Raw genomic sequence first — 22789 nt, forward strand, 5'->3', positions numbered from 1 at the left:
GGAATGCATTAAAGGTAGGCTAGTGTAAGTGATAGTTTTAGATTAAAACAAAAACAAAAAATGTTGTTGTTTTGTTTTAACTTACTGCACCTTTAATAATTTTGATGCATTGTTTCCAACTTAAAGTAATTCAAACAATTTGCATTTCAATGCATGTGTGCTGTCTTTAATGGTTTAAAAAAGTCATTTTACCGTTTTACTGTAAATAAACATAATTTCCAAGATCCTCTACTTTTTGTTATTTCTATATAATAATATTTTGTCTTTTTGTCTTTTTTTTCAGTATGGAATGTTATGCGCTCAAATATTTATTTTGGAAAGCTTTGCCCTTAAACCTAATATTTAATAATAAAGCATAATAAAGACATTAACTCCATATGTCACCAAGCTTTCTGTATGTAAGTGTTTCTATTTACTGTTCAGTGCTCATATCTGGTCTGTAGCCCGCCTACTGCATCTGGTCATTTCCAAACTCATTACATTCACACTGATTGCATGTACTGTATTGAACACTTAAAAACAAATTAGGTAAACTCAAATTAGGTAAACTCAAATGCAGTTAAAAGCCAGGGAGAACAGATGGGTTTCAAGTAGGGCTTTGAAACCCCTAGTCAGCCACTGGGTGAATATAAAGGTTATCATTGAAGAGCTGCATGCAAGGGGCCACCACGTTTCAGTCATGCGACCATATAACAGCTGGTACATTAAAAAAAACTCACCGCACTACACTTCCATCACAATAGGCTATTAGGCTTTAGCGGAATGGATGAGGACCTTATGAAGACATTTGTGTCCAAACTTCTGGAACAGTGGCAAGGAAAGTATGTCTGTCTGAACAAGCAAAATGGGGGTTTGAACTGCACAAGCAACACTGTAAAATGCTTGAACACGTTTTTGAGAACAAAGATTCAATGCAGTCTCTTCAGGATGCCAAATATGACCTTTTTCTGGCTGATCCTGTGATACCAGGTGGGGCCACTACCTTTAGTTTGCCACTAGTTTTCAACGTGAGATGGACCAGCCACGGTGAAGGCCATTTCATTATTTCACCTACTCCTCCGTCTTACGTTCCACTGCCAGCGCTACTTGAATCAGATAAAATGACCTTTCTTGAAAGAGTTTGTGTTCGAGTACCCTCACCCCAGCATGCCTAATGCGATCTATATTGGTGGGTTCCAGTGAAAACCTGCTAAACCTCTTTCTCAAGACCTGGAAGAGTTTGTCCAGAGTTCTGGGGAACATGGAGTCGTCATCATGTCTTTCTTTGGGGACTATATTTGACGAGCTTCCTCATGACTTAGCAGATGAGATAACACAGCTTTTGCCTAACTACTTCAGAAAGTCGTCTGGAGTTCCTATTCTAGGACTCCCATTGGTTTTTGATCAACCTGAGAGGTGCAGCAAAGATAATGAACATGTTTACAATGACCAAAGACACATTTCTCCAAGGCATTGAGGAGGTCCTTCATGAGCCGTCCTACAGGATGAACATGGAGAGACTATTCAGGCTGCACAGAGACCAGCCAATAAAGCCACTAGACAGCACCATCTTCTGGTTAGAGTTTGTTATGAGACACAAAGGTCATACAAAATGCCCTGGTTCTCTTACCACTCTGTAGATGTCATGTTGTTCTTAATAGTGTGTGTCTTGCTTATACTGCTGCCTTTGTTAATGTTTATGTTGCAGGGTTTGTGTAAGAAATGTTTTATCTGACTAAATGTGGAACATGAACAGGCTTTGTTTAAATATATGAATATGCTTAACACACAGTATAATCAAGGCTACAGGCATCTGTCTGTCTGTCTGTCTGTCTGTCTGTCTGTCTGTCTGTCTGTCTGTCTGTTTGTATATTTTGTTATTATTATTTCCTGTCTGTCTGTCAGTCAGTCACTGGTTTTTAACGAGTTGCTGAAACAGTACAGAAGAAGCTGAGAGACTGGAAGGGGTCAACTAGTTTGCTGGTATGGATCATCATGGAAGACCCACAATTGTATTAGCAGCACCATGGGCTCAGCTTGAATTTGGTTTCTTAATTATTTTACTCTATGTCTGAGAGAACAGATCCACTAGATTTTAAATATTGAACTCACAGACAATTATTTTCCAAAACATCTAATACTACTAGGATGTGGGTCTCTTTAGTGTGCAGCATTCTGTGTCTGTGTAATTCTCCGGGACTGTCTGTGGCCAAGTCTAGGGCCTACAGTCTGTGGTAGTCTCTTGAGTGCTCGGCTCATGTGGATGCAGCCTAGTAATATGTATGCTATTTATTTATGGTAATAGGGTTTCATGAATTGTTTTGTCCTGTGTATTTAGTCCACAGCTATAGGCTAATCAGGGTAGTCAGTTTATTAGGATATGTCCAGTCACCCTCTCTTTTTATTGTTGTGATTTTGATTAATGAATTGTAATAAAGAAAACATCTTTTTTATATTATACAGTTTAAAATAAAGATTATTTAATTATAAATCAGTGGTCTATCTGCTATGTATATACCCTATTCCCCTTGGTTACATATGGAGTCACCTCACAAACACACCTCCATCCTCATTCTGGTAACCTGAACAGTGGGCACCAGGTATTTCTGGGCACCATTTTTAAAAACATGCATTTATTTAGTATTTCACATTATATATTTGATTTTATATTTACATTTAGTTCATAAATGAGAGGCCAAATAATTACATTTAAGGCCTAATACTTCCACAATTGCTACAAATTGCTGCAAAACCTACAGTCATTTAGGGGATAAACAAGAAATTGAAGGGTAAATTTAAGTCTGATAATGATACTGTGCATGTTCAAACCATAGGTTCAAACCGGTATATAATACTTTACATTACATCCAACCATTCCCCAAAGCATGCATACATTTACTCAGTATTGTTTTACATTTGAGAGAAAACAGCGTTGGTGACCAGAAATATCTGGTGCCCACTGGACCCATATCCCTCATTCTGACTAATCAGAGTGGAACATCTGATTAGTCAGAATGAGGATTAATCAGAACTAATTATTTTGATGAATTTGCATTCTTTAAGAGAATGATACATTTAAATGTCTCATTAACATAAGGAATGCAGATGTATCAGAATCAATCAAATGTACACAAGACCACTAAAACAAGAGTTTTTGTCATTTTACCTCATAGTTATTAGTTATATGTTTTCAATAGAGGTCTGCCACTAGGTGGTGCTATAGAACTAGATATATGGTTGTCAGGCATTACTAGACTGAGATCTTCGTAGCATGGATTAGGATGCACTACTAGCCATTATTAATACTTTTTTTGTATGATTATCAGGCATTATAACATTATGAAGATGAATGATATCCCGGCAATACAAAAGCCTTCATCTGAGCCTCAGCCTGATACACATGTAGTCCACATTACATTTTAGATGTTTTATTATTCTTTATTATTACGTGCGTGCGCGTGTATGTGTCTAAACTGGCTACATTTGACTTATTCTAATAGACAAAACAATAAAATAAAAAATAAAACCTGCACAAGACACGCACGCACGCATGCACACGCACTTGATGCACGCAACCCGGATATGAAGTTATTTTTCACCCTGGTCACAGCAATGAAGACGACATAAGAACTACATTTCCATGACGACCGTGGGAGGGCCGTTTTGGCCACATGCAGCGTTGCCATGTCCGCTTATTATAAGCGACTTGAAAGCGGGCTTGTTTTTCTGTAAAGTTGTACAGAAAAACTTGTACATTTTTAATCACTATAAATATTGTAAATATTACTAGTTGCGGGTTGTGTTTTTTGGGGGCTTGCTCTAAAGTGTAGTTGGTTATTTGGGCTTCCTAATGTTGTTTAAACCAGTGGTTCTCACTTCTCAAACATTATATATTTGTCTGCGGCAGGGGTCATCACCATGCTGGCTTGTGCTGGACATTTGACACAATTCTAATCATGGACATAAAAATTGGTGGAAAATAAAGTGACACCTGTCCTTGAAAATAAAGTGACACCTGTATGACACCTAATGTGTCAGACATAGTCATAGTAAATAGGTGACATGCATATTCTGAGGAAAACCTGGAGACTGAGTGAGACATTCAGTGATTGAGTCTTATGATCAAAATAATGTAAAAAATCTAAAATTTGCCACAGGCAAGGCCAAGTCTAGCCACACACATTTGTCCGTGTACGGACCATAGACTGTATAAAAGGGTACGGACACATTGATGCAGTGCGGACAGAAAATATTTTGTGCCAGCCACTGCAGCCAGGGAACCATAATGTACCAGACATGTTGTTAAAATATTCCACATTCATGGGCTTGTTTTCATAGACCTAGTTGCTTATTTCTCTCGCAAAATCTGGCAACACTGGCACACACCTGACGCACGCAACCCGGATATGAAGTTCTTTTTCACCCTGGTCACAGGAGTAAAGACGACATAAGAACTACATTTCCATGACAACCGTGGGAGGTTCGTTTTGACCACAGGGTGGGGCTTGTTTTAAAGAGAAGTGAACTGCGGCAACAAGTTGCTCAGGCTCTCAGACTCCCTGACTAATGATTATATCGCCGTGTTCCTGGCGGCAGGTGGTCTCCGTGCGTCCAGCCCTAATAGCGCTATATTTTGTGAATGACAATATTATAGTTTGATCTCGGAGCTCACACGGAACTGGAAGGAATGGACGGCGTGGACTAATAACTCGTTTGAAGCGAAATTATAGTTTGCTTTTCTGCAAAGAGGACGTGAGACATAATTTCGAGCAATATTGGGTAGGCAAGTGTTTTAGTGGCTGCGCGTCAGGACGCGCGGCGCGCCTTGCTCTTTTCTGGATTTGTGTGACTGTAGACCCTTTTTTTTTCTTATTAGGATTTTTTTTGTATATCAGAACCGATGGCGTTTGCTAGATTTAGCAAAATCCTTCGTCTGCCTTCTCTTGACATAAAGAAGAAGGTGAAGCAGTATGAACACGTCCATCGGGACATCAATCCGAACGACCTGTGGGAGATCATTGGCGAGCTGGGCGACGGAGCGTTTGGAAAAGTATACAAGGTAAGCTTTTAATGCAGATTTATATAACGCACAATAAAGACCCTTACAGTGTATCATTAAACTCCGAGGGTGTACAAGAAGAAGGGTCCATTTAGCCCAGTGGTTCCCAAACAGCTCAGGAAAATAGCAGATAAGCTCGCAGTTGCAACGCAGTGCAAAGCGTTGCTTGCAGATCTGTTATTTCCACTACTTCTTACACATTTGTTTTCTAATTTAGGGAATTTCTTTGATTATTTTTTATTTTATTCAAGAAATTATTTTTGAAAAATGTTTGAATTTGTTTTCAACTCATGGACATTTGTGTTTTTTTTGTGCACATCTTTAGAAAACCTTTTTTTAAATAATAATTTTCACTCGCGACCCACAAATGGGTCCCGACCCATTGTTTGGGAACTAGTGATTTAGCCTATGTTCGGGTCCACTTGGTTCCATGTGTGTGTGTGTACACTTTCTCGGAGACGTCGGAGTTCTGAACAGGATTGTGTCATTGTGCACTGAGCTCTGTGTATGTTCTCTCCGACTAGAATTAGAACCTGTCATTTATATTTCGCACCTGCTGTGCTGAGACTGCTGACTGTCCCTGACACTGCGTCATTTTCGATGTGTGTTGTGTGTGTGTGTGTGTGTGTGTGTGTGTGTGTGTGTGTGTGTGTGTGTGTGTGTGTGTGTGTGTGTGTGTGTGTGTGTCCTATTAAAGCATTGAGATCGTATCTCACTCCTAGAGCAAACCTTAACGTTGCTCACTTTGTTCAGTGAAGTTGTTGAGAAGCAAGTGGTCTACTCTAGTCACAGTCATTGACGAGCCCACGCCGATCACCCACACTCAGCCTCGTGTTGAGATTTATGACTAAACCCTTGACTCTGCCGCTGGTCAGAGTCCACCCATAACATAACAGGTTGTAAGCAGTGGTGGAGGAGGTAGCCTTGCTATTTGATCGAGTCTGACTTTGACTTTTGTATCTATGACAGTCTTGGGCTTCACCCCCTTATAGTCACTGGACATCCGCGCGGACAGCCCGTACTTCTCCGTACATGTACAAAACAAATAAATAAAGTGCTGACCCTGTAGCCCCGGATGTCAACTCAACATTAGGAACTAGTGTGCCCTGTATTAGTCCGCATTTTTCAATAAATATGTGTTTTAATCCCGTCTGTGTCGGATTCTATTGGAAGTTCCCTTTATTCCTCAATGGGCAGTAGTGACGTGGCGCATCTGGTGTAAATCGGTATTACACACGATGTAAACAGGAAGTAAACGAGGGGGGAAATGGCGTTCAGGCACAGACGGGATTAAAACACATATCTATTAAAACATACGGTCTAATACAGTGCACACAGATTCCGAGTGCCGAGTTAACACCTGGGACTACTGGATAAGCACATTTTATATTTTGGATTTGTACATGAGAAATACAGACTTTACGGGCAGATGTCCAGTCACAGTGACAATTGGGGGGTGAAGCCCAAGACTATTATAGTCTTGGGCTTCATAGTCAAAATCGATACAGTACATCTATAATAGTCTTGATCCAAGGCTATGGTGGAGGAAGAAGTACGCCTACATCGATTTTTTTGTTGTTGCAGTGTATTAAAAAGTGTACTTGACTGACTTATAAGAGCACAACAGTATCTATTGCGTGGCATCAACATATGCAATAGATGTCTTCTGCAGATTTTTTTTTTTCTGCACTCATGGAGTAAAGGCCCATTTCACAATCATATTAATATTGGATTGTTATTAGCAATGCATGAATGGTCCCATTACTTTAATGTTGTAGCTGGTAAAGGTGGGGCTGATTGTAATTACTTTATGGCCTGCTGGGTAGCTTAATCTATAATCATGTTTCACAAATTCTCAGTTAATGTAATGTGTTAAATTACTTTAATGTTGCAGCTGGTAAAGGTGGGGCTGATTTAAATTACTTAATATGCTGATGGGTAGCTTAACTTATAATACTACATAAGGGTTTAAGTGGTTAATACCAGCATGTTCCATTTACAGTATGCCATAAATATATATGCCTATATTTCTTTCCTTTCATACAGCACCATGCCATGCTAAAGTAGAGAATAATTAAATGATTAGGTAGATTACTGTTTGGTGCTATTCGGTGCTCTTGTGAGGTACAGTAGTTGAAATTGATGTGTCCAATTTTGTTCAGAAGTTTTGCTCCTCTGGTTTACATTGCAAATACTTTTCACTCTACTGTTTGGATATACAACCCATCACAGTTATTCACTACTTTGTACGTTAAAAGTTTATTTGAAATGAGGTTAAACTAAACTAAACGAAAAAGGAGATGGGAAAAAATAAGATACAGCCACAGAATCATGATATAGGATTAATATTTCCATTCCTAGCTGTAGGCCTAAAAGCACGTCTCAAACCATGTTTCTCAGTCAGAGCAGTGAAAGCACAACCAGCCACCAGTGTTTCTCAGAATATCAGCTGCAGTCTCTCCTCCTCAGGAGACGAGGAGACATTTTTAACCTGCAGTCTCCCAGCGAGCTCGCTCTGTCTGCTGTGCACAGCTGAGCACAGTGAGCGTCTTTGACTGTGAACGCATCGTCACCGGGGGCCTCAGTGGAACAAGTGATGCTTGACCGAGAGGCCTGCGTTGAGCAGAACAAGCTCGCCTTTTAACTGGAGTCCACCTTATTTGGGTTATTTTGTTTGTATTGGATAGTGTGCATGATATGCTGGTCAGATGCACAGGGAGCTTGGGGGGTGTGGGGAGGAAGTTGGGATACAGACTGGCTCTCAAGAACATCTTTAACTCAAAGAGCGTAAAAATGGTCCATTTGATTCAATATTTGCACTCAGAGTTAAATTATCATTGAGGTTTCTAGTTTCTACTGTATGATGTGCTGATTAACCATGCTATTCTTTGTTGACTGTTCAACCCAGAATATGGATACTAGGGTTCAAGTGGTTAAGCTCCAAAATGACATGCAGTGAGGACTGGTGTTCATCCTACAGTACATGAATTATGAAACGATACTCATAAGATGCAGATGACGCCTGATTAGTGCTTGTACTTGTATAAGTTAGTGACAAATAAAACCTTCTTGATTCTTGTGCTTGAACTAATAGGCGTGCACACTGTTTGAGCTGGGTGTGTATGTGAGACATCCTCCACCCGTTGACAACCTGGAGGGGAAAAGGGCACGCCTAAACAGGGCCGTCAGTCTCACATAATGCACCACCTGAAGTTGTCAATACTATGGTGGCATTAAAAATAAAGTACAGAGAGAGAGCATCAGATGAATCAGAACCCACTTGTTCACGTTCACGTGTGGTCAGACTTTAATCTGGTCAGTTGCCTTCCTATTATTCTGTCTATTACAACCGCGGTTAAACAAAACATGCCCATAAAACAACCACAGCCCTTTTGTTGTCTTGAACGGACAAAGGTAAGAATAACTTTGTTTGGATTAAATGTCCTGAGGAACATTCCACTTCAGTGACTAGCAATCCCATTGCTGTGAGTGCTTTTATAATAAGAAACTTTCTCTTAACACGCCCGCTGCATTGCTTTGGCGATTCAACTGGCCCCGGCTTGCCTATCTTAGATTGAGGAGGAGGACCGACCGGTCCACACCTGCAGCTGTCAGGGTCATTGTAGATTAAGCGTTATGGCGACATGGAGGAAGGAGGTGGAGGCAGTAGAGGAAATCGTAGGCAGACACAGAGGAGACTACTCTGAGTCGATGTCTCCCAGACCCTCAAAACTAATCAGCTTGTCTGTGGGAGGGACCGGGCCTCAAGTGGTGATTCTGGGATGTTTTTTTCTCTCCACCATTCAAGTTCTTAATCCACCCCGGCCTCGTCTTTAATCCATCCTGCTCCCACCCTTTCTCGTCCTCGTTCTCGTCCTTCTAACCCTTGAACCCTAGCATCCCTATTTCTGATAGGAAAACAGGAGGGGGCCTAATGTAGAGCCCTTGGGAATCGGTCAAGTGGCTAACTGTGGAGAAATGTTCCAAGATGCCCGTCAGTGATATGATCCTTTCTAAACGTTTATTAGAGGCATAACATGATGAAAAGGCAGAAATCATGACAACGCAGACATCATGGTCTGCTCAGGAGTTGCGGCGTGCCTATCTTAACCACTTAAGCCTACTTAAGTATTTAATACCAAGGCTATTCAAAAATAGCCAATCTACAACCCAAAATGGGGTCACCACAAGGGTTAATGTGGTTAAAGAGAACATGTGACCCTTGACCTTTCCACTTAACAAAAATTAGACCTGATCAGCTTTATATTCTTCCACTCAACAACAACATGAAACAAGAACTCCTCCGACCACATTGAATTTGGGTTGAGAGTTCAGGGAGCCTCAGTTAAGCGGACAGTCTAAACTAAGGGTCATTGACCGTCCTCAATGCAATGGAAGCACGACACTGTGTGTGTGTGTGTGTGTGTGTGTGTGTGTGTGTGTGTGTGTGTGTGTGTGTGTGTGTGTGTGTGTGTGTGTGTGTGTGTGTGTGTGTGTGTGTGTGTGTGTGTGTGTGTGTGTGTGTGTGTGTGTGTGTGTGTGTGCGTGCTGAAACTGCCACACGTGATGTTGTCTTGACTTGTAGTGTCTCAGTATCTCATTAATTAAGACACAGTATAAAAGGGTTTGTGACAAAGTGTTTGTTTTGGTAGGCATGCATGTGGCCACAGAGGACAGTTTTTAGCTGATGCATTTCAGCCTTCTGTAAGAATAAATTAAGCCTTACCCAGAATTCTGTTTTAGGTTTTCAAATGAGCCTTCTCGACTTTAATAACTTTTAAATGTACACTGTCACTTCACGTCATTAACGTTACATTCGCCACCATGTTGTCCATTAAAATAAAATTCCTCACAGGCGGCTCTTTGTCTGAAGCCTTCAAACTGTCCCTTTGATGTACAGTATAGAGTGTGGCCAGCCAGCTCACAGTATTGTTGTGGGCAGCAGGACTTCAATTGTTGTGGAGCTTCTATGCCCATGATTATACATAATAAACAAGGCAGGACGGGTCCAGAATGCTCCCTTTTGTAGTGACTTAGTTTGAATGTGTGGCCACATGGTGTGTTTATGACACACGCACTCACACACACGTACACACACTGCACATGCATTTGTGCACGCACAGGATGTTGTTGACATTCTTAGGTTTTCTGTGTCACGAGGTCCCAGCATGGCAGTCGCCCACAGTGTGTCAGTGACGGAAGTGAACGGGTCACACTGGAACACACACCCAATCAGTCAGTGTCACACATAATGTAGCCCAACTGTCAATACACTGCAAAATCCTGAGTGTAATACAAATTACATGTTTATACTCTCAGACAGAGTTACATATGTATACATTAACAGAGGCCTTTACTGTCATGTGAACATTTACAGGAGTTAAAAGAACATCTGTCATGTCCACTGTTCTGTGTACATGACAGATATTCCTCAATATCTTCATAACAAACGTAACTTTGGGCCCACATAATTTGGATTCAGTGTAAATGTATCTTTGTCCTGTCAGCCCTTCTTGGGTTGTGAGTAAACCATAGTAAGAAATGCAGCACAGTCAGGTGAGTGCCCTGTTAATGTTAATTGCAGCACTGTTTGTATTGGTCCCATTCAAGTTCACTGTGTTGACCAGGAGCATCACCTTGCAAACGGCAGGAAGCAGCTTTCAAAGAGAATAGGTGCTAATGCACTGCACTGTTTGCAGTTTTATGTTACATGGTGGCTGTTTGTTGAGATACAATAGCAACAGACAGGAGGTTCAGTGTCTGAACAGCATAGTCCTTTGCTTTCTCTGTGTGCGCGCACACACACACACACACACACACACACACACACACACACACACACACACACACACACACACACACACACACACACACACACACACACACACACACAGGATTATTAGAGGGCTAGGGCTGCACGATTAATTGAAGTTCATCTGGGGAAAAAAAATCACAATTTATGTTTCATAATTATGTAATCGTGAAACCTTACAATTAATTCCAACCTTATTTGGTCAGCTGTTGCACCTTGCCCTCAGGGATTATCATTTTATCCATAATCATGCAGTCCTAGCTCTGTTGTTCCTTTTCCATTCCCCCCAGAGATTGCTGTCTTCCTATCATGGCTCTGTTGCACATAAATCTCCCCCACACGTCTAACCAAGATGGGACAATGTCTTAACTTCCTGTCCACACTTGTGTGAGTCTGCGTGTCACAGGATGTTGTGTAGGAGTGTGCCTGTGGCCCTGTGTTTACTCATGTGAGACCGTGCTCGGTGCAGGTGAGCATGTTTTTGTCCGCAACTGAAGTGTGAAACAGAGTTGCTGAGAGGTGTTCTTCACTAATTAATGAGACATGTGCCACTGAGCACATTGCCCTGCTGCCATCGGTGAAGCTAGTCTCCTTACAGTGAAGCTAGTCTCCATAGACACACATGCAGTTAAATTAAGTCTCTATAGAGTCTACACACACATTCTGTCAGGTATATGTCAAGTAAGTATAAAGTTATTTATAATCTGTCCTCCGAAACGGATATTCTCTCACGCTTTCCCCGTGACAAACTGTATTTTAGGGGGAAATATTTACATATTTATATACCGCAAGATGCATAAATGTAAGGTGCTATAAAGTAACTAATGTAATTCATGGGTGCCGTGCATGTAAAAAAGTTATTTACAGGAGTGTCCTCACTGCCGTGAGCCAAAAAAGTTTGAGAATCACTGCCATAGACACACATACAGTGAATCGAGTCTCCATAGAGTAGACACTCATACAGTGAAGTTAATCCTCATTACATACAGAGACCACAGTGTTATGCTCCAAGCTGTCCCCCATAGAAAAATCACATGTCACTGTTGTCTAGCCTGTCCCCCTGGTCTCAAGTGCTAAAGGCAATGTGGCAAGTGCTGAACCTTACCCAGTAGGGAATTATTCAGCAGTTCTTTAACCAGTTATAGTGGTTTATATCCCAGGGCTTTAAAATGTTGTTTCTTTAGAATGTTAATGCTCATTGTCTCTGTGAGTTGGGTTCCAGGTGTACCCAGTAGGGTACTATTCAGCAGTTCTTTAACCAGTTAGTGGTTTATGTATAAAATGTTGTTTCTTTAGAATGTTAATGCTCATTGTCTCTATGAGTTGGGCTCCTGGTGTACCCAGTAGGGTACTATTCAGCAGTTATTTAACCAGTTAGTGGTTTATGTATAAAATGTTGTTTCTTTATAATTATGTTCATTGTCTCTGTGAGTTGGGCTCCTGGATGTTTAAGGGGTGTAATTTGGCCTTGTGTCTCTCATGATGCCTTTGGATGTCAGAACTCTGAAAAGATTGTACAGTTGATGACTTATTGTCCCAACCTCACTGAATGCCAAGGTTGGAAAACATATCCTTTCTAATAAACATCATTTTGAAATGGAAGGCTTTTGAAAGATTTATACAAGATTAACATGTATCCAATCTTAATTGGAAACATTTGAAATAGCCTACCCCTTTAATCTTGCACTAGTCTTCCAGTCTGTCATCAGAACTCTTGGAGACCTGGTTGTTTTCTGTAATCTTTACAGACCAGCTGGGTCCATGCTGGTCTGATAAGAAACCCACGAGGGTGGGTGTGGACTCGGCATCGATGCCAGACAGCCTCTCGTGTGAAGGTGCATTCCCTTTTCAGCTTCACAGGAGAAGATGTCCATGTCATTTATCTCTGAGAACATAGATGGTTTGACCCTGAGTTTTATGTGGTTCTGTTAGTTAACCAAACATCACAAAACACAAGATTTCCAAATGTGTGCTTTTTGTCTAAAAAATAATAATATTGGTTTTCTCTTGGTGGCCATTTCTTTTATTAATTGCAATTCAAAATCCTGCTCGGTTCTTTGTAGTGGCTTTACATGTTTTGCTTCATACAGTCATATTGTTAATCCACCATTTGTGGGGACGTGTCTAGGCAGGAGTCAGGAAGATTGCCTCAGCTATCCAGTCAGAACTGGCTCATCAGAAGGTGATTTTGAAATACCGTACATACGGCAGTGGTTCCAAAAAGGTGTGCCGAGGCACAATGGTGTCCAGGAGACACGTCCAGGAGTGCTTTGGGATGTTGTGACAGCCACATATTTAGCCTTTTAAAATCTTTTTTACGATATTATTATTATTATTATTACTACCTATGCTGCTGCATTGTCTGAAGGAAGCAGCAAAAATAAGTTTTACTCTTACTGTATGTACCTGTACACAAGGTGTAATAATAAAGCACAACCTTGAACCTTGATATTATTGCAATATATTGACTATGCAAAAGTTATGGGTTGTTTTCATTTACTAGCACTCATTTTCCAATGAAGATGCACATTCTATAACCTACATTTTTTTTCCTTCAACCTGGTCATTATACACGGTTTCTTATTTTTATTTTTTATATTTAAAGGACGACTTCACCGATTTTCAACCTATCTTCATATAATTGGTCCTCACTAATACTCATGATAAAATGGTAAAAAAAAAATCTGTGTCTCAGAGGAAGGCTGTGGACAGTTCAGAGTACCGTTTACCAGTGACATCATCAATGGGGAATCCAAGCTAATAGAAACTGCAGGCTTTCTATTCCTGGAAAGTTGCAATGCAATAAAAGAAGCCATTGTTCTCATGTTGATAAAAATAGAGATAAGAAATGTGAAATCTTGTTGGGAAAAAAAATCTTGCCTAACGATGATGTCACTGGTAGACGGGTTTCTGGACTGTCCACAGCCCTCCTATGAGACACAGACCAAGTAGAAAAAAATGGTACCATTTTATCATGAGTATTAGTGAGGACCAATTATATGAAGATAGGTTGAAAATCGGTGAAGTCCTCCTTTAATAGCAAATCTTCAAGCTCACAACGCAGTACATTGTAATAGGTTTGCTGTTTTTCAAAAAATAAGAAAAAGTGGTTAAACTTTTTTATTTGGCATTAGTAAATAAAAAATAACGTTTACAGAGTACTAATACGTGCTATAGAGGCTGCTTTGCATGGATATGAATACAATTGTGGCTGGAGATTTTGACTTGCCCTTTTGAAAGTCTGCATATTGTGCTGAAGCAGGAACCTGTTCACTTTTGCGGTTTTTGAACTGACAGATTGAGCAAAACTTTCACATCCTTCAAAGACGGAAACCCCAGCTCTCACATGGGGTCAAAAAGTTTAAACTTCCGCCCTCTGCTGGGGTGTGCCCTAACACCCTTATTATAGGTCATTCATTTATGCCAATGTGTCTTTTGAGGCGTGGGAAAGAGAACGCACTCAGATAGCAGAAAATGGGTGGCATTCTCTTTGAGGAAGACCATAGGTTACTGTCTGTCTGTTCACTTAGCAGCTACACCCAGTGAAAGGGTTCTCAGTTGTTGCTATCTTCTAACTAAGGCATAGAATCTGAATATTATGTAATGCAGCTTTAATTATGCAATACAGGTTCCCACTTAGCGGGTTTTACTTGCTTTCTGAAGCTGGAGGTTTAAGACAAATGCATAGCATCCTCCCTAAAGCTGAAGTGGAATCGCACAAAGCATAACCACTGCACATTTAATTGCTGATCTACAGGCTAACAATTGATGTACGACAAAGTAGAAATAAGGCTTAAGTTAACCATTTAAAACCTCTGTACTTGGTTGACTGTGGTCCCCCAGGGGTCTATACTTGGTTCCCTTCTTTTTTTCCCCCACAACAAATCTCTTCCCCCGAAAATAGTCTATCTACAAGCTCGCAATGCAAGGCGTTGCAAGATCATGTCGTGGTTGAAGATAGTGTTGATGTGGTTAATAGGCCATACACCCACCCTTCCCCACCCACCTACACTATCTGTGTGAAATCTAGTGAGATTGTGAAGTTTCCTCTTTGATCCTGTGATCTGGTTTAACCCGTATCAGCTCCAGAGATCAAGGCCATTCAGCGTTTTAATCCAGGAGTGGTGTTTGGCAGTGCAATTGTTGTCTAGATTAAATGGAGAAGGAAGGCTCTAGTCAGTCATCTGGATAGTCTTGACCTTTGGCCTGTTCCTGGTGATGTCAGCAGCTACAGCTATCTTCTCACCTCTCGCAGGAACATGAGACCGGATTAACTTGTAACTACTATGTCAAAGTGTCTCAAAGTCTTGGATTTCATTCTAATTTAATTGTGTCTTCTTTGATCTAAAATGTAAACAGCATTTTTTTGCAGTACAGAATTGGAAGTGCAAAATCACAGTATAAAATCAATAGTTAATGTTTTGGAAAACATTGTCCCTCGTCTCACAAACATTGTCCCTCATCTCACACAAGTGAGATGAGTTCATCAAGTGCATTAGCTTTTACATTTGTGCATACAGTACATGGTACTCTGACAAGGCTCCCATCAAATACAGCTAGAAAGCTTTGGCAACAGGTGCAATGTTTACTCCGACTATCCAAAATGAAAGCAAACTAAAGTAAAACTCCTGTGCTTTTCGCTGTCACGCAGCTCGTCCATCTGCTGAATAAGAGATAAGCACTTCCACAGGCCTGCGTCTAATGGCATAGGTCAGGTTTTACAGGCTATACTGTCATTATGAAGGCTTTGACAGCCACATTCCAGGTCTCAGAGGAGCACACGGTGCTGTAGCTTCACTTTTATGACGGTGCAAAGGTCTTACACGCTAATTGTTATACAAGGTGTGTGAGTGTGTTTCGTACAGGGTGTATGACACGCTACAAAATGCACGTGTCGGCACACCAGGTCATAACACTCATACGTGGAGGAGATTGACCTCAGGGATGGGTTGTTCCCACAGCGCTCCAAATTCCATGTAATGAAAAAATCTGCCAGGATTATGACTAAAATGATAATCCCAATATTTTACTGAATATTGTGAGAAAGATTATTGATCACATTCATTGATTACAATGATTTGTTGTGGGAGAAAAGATGATTTTATACTGTTTGTAATGCCTTTGTTGTTCATTGTGATTATTTCTACAATCTATGGCCAATTTCTATGTAATGGCCTCTGTGATTTTACTGTTCCTCTGAGAGCCTGATGGATGGGGTGATGGGTTGTCCAATGTTCTGGTTGTTAACCCTTGTGCAATGATGAGGAGACGGGGGCATGGTGAAGGCTAAATAAGATTTTTTCAAGTTTTATCATTACATAATTGTGAAATCTAAACTCTAAAATCTAAATTTTTTTTTTTTTTTACTTTCTATTAATTGTGAAGCTCTAGCCAGAATTCTTGTCTCTGTTTATGACCGTCACGGTCAATTTGACTAGTTTATCTACTACTGGAGTGGAGTGGGTTTGACAAACAGTGGTGTGAGGGCAGCAATCTCAGGTTGTGTGTGTGTGGAGGGTGTTTTGTTACCATTCTGTGTGTGTTTATGTAAGGGTGGCAAACGGATAATTTTACCGCTTTGAGCTTTCTTGCCCGTTGTGAAGCAGCAATAGGTCTATTAAGAAATCTGTCTATCTGTTAGTTAGGCTTGATCTTTTTGTTGCTGCTGAGTAGACTTGGCCACCAATGGGGCGGAGGAAATGGTTACATGGGCATCTAAAGCCATAATTCATCCCATAAGACTGTCTGTCGTGGCGTCGACTGAAGCGACAGACAGTCACGGTTAGTTTACCGAAACTCACAGTGTTCACTTATTGTTTGTGGTCTTTAGAGGTGAGCAAGTGAGCACTATCTTTTCATTGGGGAAACTTAAGCAACTGCGATTGGTGCAGGATTTGGCTGTTGGCTGTTCTGGAAGCAGTTTTTGGTGACACATTTTGCCCAGTTTAGGTAACTGCGATTAGAAATCCTCCTGCAATCACATGCACATTTCTCTCATGTGTGCACTGTACACGAGTGTACACACACACACACACACACACACACACACACACACACACACACACACACACACACACACACACACACACACACACACACACACACACACACACACACACACACACACACATGCCTGACACTGTGATAGCTTCCAGTCAAGGGGTCCCATGGGGGATACAATGAGGCGTTTCAGTGCAATTTCCTCTTGTTTCCAGTACACACATGCACGCGCGCACACACATGCACACGAAGATGCGAAATTCATTCATCTCCCATCCCACCAGCCAGCTGAAACCCAGAAGCACATTCCTCAATCTTGTTCCCACTCAGACGTGCGCGCGTGCATGTGCATATGTGTGTGTGTGTGCACTGGAGCAGGGGGTCAGCAGTTAAAAGGCCTATAAAGACTATAGAGCGACGGAAACAAAGTTATAATTGACAGACACAAGCAGACAGCTCCTCTCTTTATGTCTGCATGTTCCTCTCTCTTCACCACTGGACCGTGTATGTTGGAACAGTTATCTCCCTCCCTTAATGGGTAACTAACTACTAATGCCAGATATCCCATATATCGTTGCTGTCAGGTGGAAACCTTGTATGGTCAAAACCGTTCCTTTTTTATTACGATTTTTAAAACATTTTAAAATGGTGAAAATAGCCGATCAAGATCTACGAGCTTGTACATCTGCTATTTTCACTACTTTTGTGCGACACTCTTGTATGATAAGATAGAGTCTGCCCGACAGCGACGAATATTATCCAATATATTGCATATCTGCAGAAATATGGCTTTAATATATATTGTTATTAGCAAAGGTTGGAGTCTATATTTTATTAATCCATTAAGACCGGGAAAGCATCTGTGTCATTTTAGATGTCTTTGGCTATAATTAAAAAATAGCAGATATAGCATAAAGCACAGAGTACCGCGCTATGAGCTTGTAGATCTGCTGGGTTTTTTTATCGTGAAAATGTATGCAAATCTTTGAATATGTTCTATATATGTTTATACATACATTTTAACTCCAATATTTGCCTCTGGGCCTGGGGGTCCCTGGAACAAAATATTTTTAGATTGTGGTCCGCGGCCAAATAATATATAATTCTTGGGGTCCTTGACATGAAAAAGTTGGAGCTCCACTGATATAGCAACATGCTGTTAGGATTTAGAAAACATTTTTAGATATGCATTTGGCCGCGGAAGGAAAAAATCCCAGAAATGTTAAAAATGACAGAAAGTAGCCGACCTACAAGCTCACAACACATCGCATCCCGCAACGTTGTGAGCTTGTTGGTCGGCTATTTCTGGTAGTTTTGCACAACACTGCTGTGCAACGTACATACAGAGTAAAATAGGGCTTTAGTGTTTAATCAGAGAAATCGATTTAATGGAGAAGTCAATTATAAAAAGAAATATTAGAATCTTTCCATATCTATTCGTGGATAGTAATCTTTTTTTTTTATATATAAACCATGCTTCTCAATTATTCAATTAATTAAAAAATTGTAGTCAATAGAATCATTTCCAGGAAAATAATTGATAGTTGCAGCCCTAGTAACTGAATGTGTGTCTCTGTGTTGTCAACAAGAGACTGTCCATCTTGAGATCAACAATCTCTTACAGTGCTTGGTTCCTATTTTGGCCCACAGATAACCTGGTAAACGGTTAATGCCACGCTTTACTTGGTAAGCTACAGACGGAGACAGAGAGAAAGGAAGAGGAGCGAGGTTAGGAGAGAGGTGACAGTGTTGGGTAACTGCGCCGCATATTGTCAGGGCTTGTTAAACACGACGCGTTTGATGGTTGCATGGCAGGAGAGAGACAAGTCCTGTTCACGCACACCAGGGGCTTCCCCCTACTGGGGATAGATCAGCTTTCCGGGAGCTCGGGATTAACAAACACACGCAAACACACAAACCAGACAACACACACAGTGTACCAAGAAGGCTTGCTGTGTGTTTGTGTGTGTGTGTGTGTGTGTGTGTGTGTGTGTGTGTGTGTGTGTGTGTGTGTGTGTGTGTTCCTTTGTGTGACATGCTCTGTTTGTCCAGATGTTTTCCCACAAGCCCTGTGAGGCATCTGATCCCCACCAGCCTGTTTAGTCTGTCTGTCCACTGTCTCTAGGTCACTGGGTGATGGTGGATACACATTCACACACACACACACACACACACACACACACACACACACACACACACACACACACACACACACACACACACACACACACACACACACACACACACACACACACACACACACACACACACACACACACACACACACACACACACACATTTTTAAACGTAACCCTAAAGCTGACTATACATTTGTCCCTCAAAAACATAGTAACATAAATGCACGCACGCACACATACACACACACACGAGAAGAACATAAACTGACACACACTCTAGCTAACAACTGAGCACCCTATTAGTCTTGCGTAGCTAGATGATCTGATATCTCCGCCCATCGCTTTGAAAACCAATCCTGATACCGTCTCAAAATGAAGGACCAGCATAAACTAGCTCTCTGCCCACTTCCATGTTTCTTAAATGGCTCTTACTTCAGTAAAAGGTTTCACTTCTTCACTTGACCCAGAAGTCTCGAGGAACCCTACTGTCCGTTGAATAGTTAACCACTTTCTGTATCTGTATTTTCGGCATGTCATTATGGGCAGAAATGTTTAAAATATATTTTTAAAATGTGACACGTTGTAAGCTTTGCATAGATTGGCGTAGTTTGGCTATTTTCGCGCAACACTGTACGACAAGTATATAAAATAGGGCTTAAGTGGTTAATTAAGCATTTACATAACCAACTGGGTCGTAGCGCAGGCGGCAGTAGCTCAATCTTTATGGACCTGGCTTGGGAACTGGAGGGTGGACTGGTAGCTGGAGAGGTTCCATTTTAACATCTGGGCACTGCTGAGGTGGAACTGGAACAAAGCAGCGCCCCCCTAATGGCTCCTGGTTACTGCTATGTGGCAGCCCATCACGCCACATTGCATGTCTATAAGCACTATAGGTGTGCATGTCTCTGTTTCAGGTCTGTGTGTATAAAAACTGAGTGGAATAATAATTTACTCGTACATAGATAGACCTTTATTGATACCGTGGGTAAGAATTCAGTCTCCATGGGGATTAATAAATAATAATAATTCATAAAGGTAATCCTCTATGACTAAGCCAACAGGTATGCTAGTTTGATGATTTTCTTAATTGAGACACCCCTCAGAGACGGTTGCGTAGGCAGGGATCAGACGGATAGAATAAAATGAAATAACCAGCATAAAATAATTCCATAATGAGCAAGACTTTTTGGGCAGTACGCTACAGCAATGTATTGCATGATTGACTCCAAGGGAAGTTTGATATTCAGTGTTCCATTCCTCATTTACATTGATTTTGAACCGCTTAAGCTACTGTATATAATTTGTCGTACGACAGTTAGTGAAAATAGGCAATATTCAACGCATTGCATCGCAATGCGTTGTGAGTTTGCAGATTTGCTTTTTTTAAACATTTTATTACCTATAATGACGAGACCAAAAATTGGGACGCCAGATTAAAAGTGGATTAGTAGTACATGTCAGGTGATCACAAGACACTTCTGCTCACGGTTTCTGTTTATTGTTTTTTTTTGTGCATTTTATTTTGAGGCTGCATGATTAAACCTCACCCTCTATTGCTGTGGCACCGACCTCTGAGAACAGTCATACAGTCAGGTCACCACTCCTGAAATCTGCGTTCTCACAACATTCTAGTCATCACACACACACACATAGATCATGTATTTGTGGTTCCACACACTGGGTGTTTTTGTGTGATTTTTTTTTTTCCATCAAAACCGATCAATAATTAATGATTTTTATAATCTCTATACTCTCATCGCTGGGAATGGTATGTGCACTCGGAGACACATGTGCTACTTTTGTGTAGGCGTTCATGCATAAGCGTGGTTGGTGTCAAAGCATGTGCGTTTGTGTGCATATGAGCATGTGCATTAGCATAACCCAACATACACGTTTTGGGTTCCGTGGTTCGTCCTTGTTGCCCGCTCGCTCCGAGAGGGTGTGGAGTTTCTGTTTCCTGTTGTGCCTCTAACTGGTGGTTAGTCAACATTTTAATTACAGCCCTGCGCCGCTTAAGTGTTTCTGGCTCCCTTTGGCTTTCCACCGGGCTATGTGAGAGATGCAGAGCAGACTGACTGACTATAGACACGTGTGCACTGTGTGCATGTGATTGCTCTCTTTCTAAGTCCTACGAATTTTCCAGGTGGAAGCTTTGAATGCTTGTTTTGCGCCTGCAGTGTTTGTTGTTCATTAGCCTGCGGTGAAGGCTTTTAACACCGTGATTTCTTCTTCATATCATTACAATTATCTCAGCATGTGTTTGAGTAACTGTGCATTCCCTCTGTGTGCTCACACCAAGTGACTATGACTGTTGACATTTGTATTAATATCGTGGACATATTTCACCAATACGTCCCATTTCCATAAACATTGTATGGCTGTGACTGTTTTTATGATTTCAAGAACCTTTGTTTGTCTACCAACACACTTACGTGGAAAATTAACTCTCATAGAATATTGGACTCAGTTTCAATATGCTCACTCACTGTCTGACCTCAACTGCATCTGATCGTCTGAATCTGATAATGTTTCTCACATAATTCATCCATTCAGATGAAGTGGGGGCTGAGTACTTTTGCCAGCCAGAGTTTCCACCCTAGCTAACACCAACCCCAGACCACAAAAGCCAACGCTATCTCTGCTCAGTGTGAACATTGTTATCTGTACTGTGCATGTCCAGCATACTGATGCGTTTTGCAGAAGAGCATCTATGCCCTGTGGACTACAGTATTAAGACCATAATTATGCTATTGGATTAAAATCTAGCTTTAGCCAGAGAAAGTGGATTTGCAGAGTAATAGACAAGCAGAGTTCATCTAGCTTTGGAATCTCGTTACTACTGACTGTCTGAATCTTTCTTTAACTGGAGCTCAAAAGGAAATGCAATACATTTTTTGTTCCCTGTTTAGGGCATGACGCAGGCAAAAACGTTCAAAAATAAAAAAGTGGTAAAGCCTAACATACACGCAGAAAATAACTGATTTTCAAGCAATGTCATAGTAGCTTGAAAATCGGTTAGTTTGAGCAAGCGGCAGTGCTGTGTAGAATATAAATTAGGCTATATTTTAACTTATCTTAGGGTGCGTTCGGAAAATGGCGCACTGGAGCGCACTCGCCTATTAGTTTGTGGACTCAGTGCTGTATTTCCGAACGCACCCTTAATCAAACCAAAAAAGGGCATGTGATGCACAGTGAATTGGCATCATCACATTGCTTCTCTAGTAACCTGAACTGTTAAACTGCTGTCAAATGATAGATCAGGGCAAAGTTTTTACTATATTGAAAAGGTGAAACATTATAAACGGTCCATAATAAATCAATGCATGCTGCATTTTAATGTAGTTTTACCTTTTGTCTTTTTTCAGGCTAGGAACAAGGAGACGGATGCCCTGGCCGCGGCCAAAGTGATCGAGACTAAATCTGAGGAGGAACTGGAGGATTACATTGTGGAAATCGACATCCTGGCTAAATGTGACCACCACTACATCGTCAAGCTGCTTGATGCATTCTATCATGACAACAAACTCTGGGTAAGAAACGCGGCCTTCAAACTACTCAAAGTTCCCTTGATGTTGTGGGCTTTCACCGCCCATTCCTTCTATGAAATAGAGAATTTCTCTCTTCTTTTAATCACATGTTTAACCCTGGCATGGCATCCCTATGTTGGTCATGTCATTATAGGTGAGCATTTTCAAAAACTTGAACAATGTTTCTAATAAATTCACAATTTTTTAAAACGTCTACAAGCTCACAACGCCTTGCATTGTGAGGCGCTGATTTGGTTGGGGGTGGGAGTGGCTC

General features: G+C 41.1%; 1 protein-coding gene and 1 pseudogene across 3 annotated transcripts in view; both read left to right on the plus strand.

The window, feature by feature from the left end:
* The first annotated feature begins 553 nt into the window (after positions 1-553).
* Positions 554-1698, plus strand: LOC311056744 (UDP-glucuronosyltransferase 2B2-like; annotated as a pseudogene). The gene is made up of 3 exons: positions 554-1400; positions 1450-1581; positions 1688-1698. The product of its transcript is annotated as a UDP-glucuronosyltransferase 2B2-like (transcript).
* A 2842-nt stretch (positions 1699-4540) lies between these two features.
* The window catches only part of stk10 (serine/threonine kinase 10), a 64666-nt gene continuing 46417 nt past the window's right edge, over positions 4541-22789 (plus strand). For both annotated transcript variants that reach the window (XR_014601907.1, XM_084073634.1), the window contains exons 1-2: positions 4541-5038; positions 22354-22518. Coding sequence is in view for 1 of the 2 variants with exons in the window: in XM_084073634.1 (XP_083929760.1) it covers positions 4880-5038; positions 22354-22518 (324 nt within the window). In the remaining variant the exon portion in view is untranslated. The remainder of the gene's footprint in view (positions 5039-22353; positions 22519-22789) is intronic.

This window comes from Gymnoscopelus microlampas (assembly GCF_963454915.1).
Source record: "Gymnoscopelus microlampas genome assembly, chromosome: 12".
Classification (NCBI taxonomy): Eukaryota; Metazoa; Chordata; class Actinopteri; order Myctophiformes; family Myctophidae; genus Gymnoscopelus; species Gymnoscopelus microlampas.